The sequence below is a fragment of the Talpa occidentalis genome, unplaced genomic scaffold (assembly GCF_014898055.3).
Source record: "Talpa occidentalis isolate TD23 unplaced genomic scaffold, MPIMG_talOcc4v2.1 talOcc4.1198, whole genome shotgun sequence".
Lineage (NCBI taxonomy): Eukaryota > Metazoa > Chordata > Mammalia > Eulipotyphla > Talpidae > Talpa > Talpa occidentalis.
The window spans coordinates 7,280-12,225 of NW_023601210.1; the positions used below are offsets into that span (position 1 = coordinate 7,280).

Consider the following 4,946-nt stretch of genomic DNA (forward strand, 5'->3'; position numbering starts at 1 on the left):
AACCTCCTACCTCCTCCTAACAGACAGGGGAACCAAGACCTTGGAATGGGGAGAGTGGAAGGGACTTGCCTGGAGTCACACAAGGAAAGTCAGAAACAAGACCTGGGGGGCTGGGGGCTGGACAATGAATCCAGGACCTCTACCCCCAGTTGGGGGTGAAATGTCCCAGTCCTCTGTTCTAGTAGCACTTTCTTCAGGGCTTTTAACCTCCCCTTCCCTTTTCTATGTGTCCTCCTGAGAGTCCAGATGATTGGTTTGTGTCTAGTTCTGGCTCAAGCTGACCTCCACTTGGCACCACTGGGAACTGAGAGGAATCTGATGCAATGTGCCCTTCTCACACCTGTGTTTGTCCTCTGCTCGCTGGGGTGCAGTGTGCAGGGTCTGCAGGGTGTCAACTGCTGGGGCCTGTGGGCCTCCATGGTTGGTTGACTTGATGGATGGATTAATGGCTGGGTGGGTAGGTGGTGGGTGGGTGGGTGGATGGATGGATGGAAGTCTAATGGATGCAGAGACAGCTAGATGGATGGATGGGTGAATGCATGAACGGATGGGTAATTTCCCCTGGGTAGCCAAGCCAAGCTTCCTAGCCATGAATGTTGCGCTTGTAAACTATTCCCATCCTTCCCACGCCTTGTGATTCCAGACATGGGATGTCTGAGGTTTTGAATACCTACTTCTGGGAGCAGAGGGGAGCAAGAGGCTGCCATGCCTCAGTTCAGCGAGGAGGGGTTGGCACAACCCCCTCACCATGTCCCCCTTCCCAGGGAAGCTGCACAGGCTTGCACAGACCTGGTTTTGTTATCAGATTAGGCACATCTGGTATGAGGCCCTTCTTTCTAAGTAAGGATACTCACAGCCTGGTGTCCTAGCTGCCAGCCAACACCAGCAGCATAGATTTGTTGTTCCCAAAAGCAACCCTAAGAGGCTGCAGTTGAGAAGTCCCTTGCCCCAAGGGACTTGAATCACAGGGCTTTCCCCCATCCCATAGTTTTTATTTTTAAAAGATTTATTTATTTATGCATACAAGAGCTGGGGTACAGGCCAGAGGTGTGGGGCGTGAGAGGATTCACCAGAGACAGAGTGGGGAGCAGAACAGGCAGACTGACTGAAATACACTGCCGAGGGGTGCAGCGGGTGAGACAGGAGAGGCCTGCTGCGCCATGTGGGTTGCTCCTTGGCCGGCCGGGAATCAAACTCATGCTGCAGAGGCTGCGGATTGCTTCATAGTGTGGTGCTTAACCCCTTGCGCCACCAGTGACCCCCGCCCCCCATAGTGATTTTTAATCTCCCCCTTTCCCTATGACTCTCCTGGCCAGGGAGACCTTGGTCCTGGGCCTATGTCTCCTGGCTGCTCCTTCTTCCACCCTCTGGGCTCTCTCCCATCTCTGACCTCTGGTTCCCAAATCTGTCAGTATCCCTGAGAAACAAGGCTCCAGGACTGCTCACATGGGACTGGACCTGGACCAGACTGACTGAGCCAGAGGACAGAGCTGACCTGCAGGTCAGATTCTGTGTGGATAGATAGACCTTCATCCCTGCTGCCAAGCCTTTCCTCACATATTTATTCATTCTCAAGACAAATATTTACTGAGCAACTACCTTATGCCAGTAAGTGTGCTGGACACTAGGAAGAGAGCGAAAGCCAAAATAGACATGAGCCATGTCCACAGACAGTACAAACAAGCAATCATAGCTCGGTGTGAAGCTGCCAAGGGTCCCTGGGAGCTTGGAATGAGGGAGGCTACCTAACCGGGCCTGGAGTCAGGGACGGCTTCCTCGAGGGAGACCTGTCTAGATCCTGGTGAGAAGCCACGTGGAGAACTGTTCCAGACAGAGGGAGCAGCATGGATGATGGATGGCTACTTTCCCCATGTCATTAGAAGTAAGTGGCTTGTCCCTCCCCCCAGCCATGAGAGTGGGTTCACAACTACCTTCCCCCCAGTGACACCTGATCCCCAAGACATCTGGATGCTTGAACACCTGCCCTGGGGAGAAAATCTGAGAGGCATGAGAGAGTTTGGCTTATTCAGGGAACTGTCACTGAACCATGGAGCATGACAGGACTCTGAGGAGACAGCAGGCAGGGCCCTGACTGTGGGGGCTGGAGGAGAGAACACTGTTAGGCGGAGGTAGGTGAGGAGGTTGCTCAGGCTACAGGGTGGAAAATATATCCTGCCATTCCATCCCCCCTTCCTCCCCTAGTCCTCCCGGACAGACATCACGCACACAGCACTCAGATCTGTGGGGAGTGGCCTTTATTGGAAGCATTGCAGTCTGGGCAGCGAGAAGCCGTGCTGCTTCTGTGTTCACGCCGCACTGACTCCGCTGGCTCACGCCTGCACGGAGCAGCTGGAGGGCCGGTTCCTCCCTTCGGGCCCTTGGCTCTTCAGGGCCGTGGTGAGGCACATCCCTTCACTCAGACACAGGGCTCCTTCTGGGATGGTCTTGGGTTAACTGCTGTGGTGCTTGTTCTGGGGGAGAAAGGTCAGGCAAGGTCATGGGCTGGGGTCTTGGGCAGGTCTCAGAGAGAGGAAGAGGAGCTGGGAGGTCAGACTTGCCTTGGCAGAGTTCTTCTGCAGTCTCCGGATGATGCGGTTCACCCAGGGCTGGTCTGGGGGTGCACAGAGCTGACGACCTCTCAGTGTGGTGAACCTGGAGCCAGAGACAGAGAGAATGGAGTGTTGGAACCCGGCTTGCTGGGCAGAGGCTGGGGTCCATATCTGGGAGCCTGTTTCAGGGAATTCGCTGAAGGGGTTGGACTTGGCAGGAAGAGAGAGAGCAGGTGGGGGTATCGCCAGGGGCTGAGCCGGGAGAGGAGGTAGATGGGCTGCTCCCCATAACTCACACCACAGCAGGCACTCTGCAGCCATCCTTGATGAGCAGGTGGCGGAAGGCACGCACAATGTACCCAGGGATGGGGCGCTGCGTCACAGACAGGCAACAGTCTTCCGCATCGTTGGCCCCACCCAGAGCTGGGGTAGGGAAGCGAAAGAAGGTAGGATGAGCACAGGGGCCCTGGGAGGGGAAGCCCTAACTGGGATTAAGGACAACTCTGTGTGTGTGTGTGTGTGTGTGTAGGCTGCCACACCGGTGTGCACTAATGTGGCCCTGCTGGTTGCCAAATGTATTGAGGTCTTTTTAAGCCTTTTGGTAAAGGGTCACTGCTCTGAGCACCACATAGGTCTCCCTGCTGCCACAATAACCCCAACTTCTCTCCCCAGAGCTCTCAACTTCCCCACAAGTGAAGAGTTAATGCTGGTCACAGCATTGGTGTGGGAGGGTGGGGGTGGAGGTTAGGCCCAGGCCCAGGAGACAGGTGTTTAAGGCCTTATGACGCAGTAAATATTTTGATGCCTAGTCTTAGTGTCTCCCATTTCCCCACCCCTCAAACAAATATATGTTGTTCTCTCCTTCTGCCTGGGAATCTGAAGCAGCAGGAGAGAGAGCCTGCAGAGAGAAGGACAGCCATAGCCCCTGGGACACAACAAAAGACAGACACATGGGAATCCAGGGGCCCAGATACACCTACACTCATAGGGCCCAGGGAACCCCCTGTTCACCAAAACATGAAGCCCTAACTCAGTGTCACATCCAGTGCTAGGTAGTCTGAGATCTAGAACCCCCATCCCTCTCCCCCACACTGCCCCCCCAGCGTCCCCTCAGCCTTACCAGGGGAGGGCCCAAGAGCCAGCAGACTAAGGGCCAGCAGTGCGGCTGTATGGGGCGCCATGGAGCGTGAGCAGAGCAGGTGGACAGCAGCGGGTGAGGATGAGCTTCCTGAGGATGGCGGGATCTCAGGCGTGTGCAGTGGCAGGTGCGAGGCTGAGACTGGGAGGGAGAGGAAGCACTGGGGAGCGCACGGCTGTCCTTGCAGCAGAGAGGGGACCTGCGGATGTAAGTGTGAAAGGCTGTGTGAGCCTTCAGGCTGCGACTGCCTCTTATTTATAGCCCAGAACTTTTGCTTTCTCTGTTGAGAAATCCCCCTCTGTGGATTCCCCTTTGCCCCCCTTTCTGATGGAACCTGACCCAGCCCTCCCTCTCCCCCTTCAATTGCTTCCCCCCTCTTTGCTTTCTTTGGCTTTGGCTCTGAGAACCTAAGCAGTTTGCAGCATGGCCGAGACTCACGAAGAGTCTGGTGCTGTCAGCTTCAGAGAAAGGAGCTGCACCTCCCTGGTGGCCTTTGCATTACCCGCCATAGGGCTGGCTTTCAGAGGTGATGGTGGGATTGAGGGGCCGGTGAGGAGTGTGCCCCCTTCCCTAGATTCATCATGCCTGTCATTACTTTCTCTCTGGTGCTGCTGGGGGTGAAAAAGGTTCCCTGGTGCCCTGAGAAGATGTGTGGAGCCTGAGGTAGCCCTTCACCCTAAGATATGCAGTGCCCGCCCATCCATCATCTGGAAACTAGTGTCCTGGCTCAGTCATCTCTGCTCCTGCCTCTAGTTACCATATTCATACGTCCAGCACCTAGAACAGCTGCAGGGAGCCCCCTTCATTTTCCCCTTCTTCTTGATCCTGGAAACCAAAAGGGGATTTCTAAGGAGAGGGGTTGGCCAGCTCATAATCAGACAAATCCCCAAATTTCAAGGAATTGACAAATGGGGGAGGGGACAAGTGATTTCCCATCTTTATGAGATAGACCAGAGATAGACCAGAAGAGGTCTCAAAAGAGACGTTAATCTGTGGGGCACCCCTGCTACCACCCCTTCTGTTGGATGGGGTTGTGTATATGTGGTGTGTTTCCCTCCTAAGTTTCTGATTTATCTTTCTTTCTAACCATTAACGATAGAAAGAATAACACTATCTCTGATCGTTTACTATGTGCTAGGCTCCTTAACGAGGACCTCTCCACGATCACCTTACTTAACATTCCTATCAGTCATGGAGTAGTTTTTGTTGTTATTAATATTGTTGTTTTGTTTACAATCATCTAATGGATGTTCCAAAAC

The 4,946-nt window shown here is 54.2% G+C and overlaps 1 protein-coding gene across 1 annotated transcript; it reads right to left on the reverse strand.

The window, feature by feature from the left end:
• Window positions 1-2,450: 2,450 nt before the first annotated feature.
• On the reverse strand, window positions 2,451-3,730 carry LOC119239794 (C-C motif chemokine 19-like). Its single transcript, XM_037504188.1, has 4 exons — window positions 3,670-3,730; window positions 2,846-2,972; window positions 2,559-2,652; window positions 2,451-2,471 (listed from the first exon to the last, which is right to left on the reverse strand). Exons 1-4 carry the CDS (start codon window positions 3,728-3,730, stop codon window positions 2,451-2,453), a joined length of 303 nt encoding a protein of 100 aa, XP_037360085.1.
• Window positions 3,731-4,946: the final 1,216 nt, after the last annotated feature.

What these genes read in the sequence shown, in the direction of transcription:
- LOC119239794 (XM_037504188.1), bottom strand. Translation starts at nt 3,730, where the DNA reads ATGGCGCCCCATACAGCCGCACTGCTGGCCCTTAGTCTGCTGGCTCTT. An exon ending in GGCTCTTGGGCCCTCCCCTG is followed by an intron (nt 2,973 to 3,669) that starts GTAAGGCTGAGG and finishes TCCCTACCCCAG; the next exon opens with CTCTGGGTGGGGCCAACGAT. An exon ending in TGCAGAAGAACTCTGCCAAG is followed by an intron (nt 2,472 to 2,558) that starts GCAAGTCTGACC and finishes TTTCTCCCCCAG; the next exon opens with AACAAGCACCACAGCAGTTA.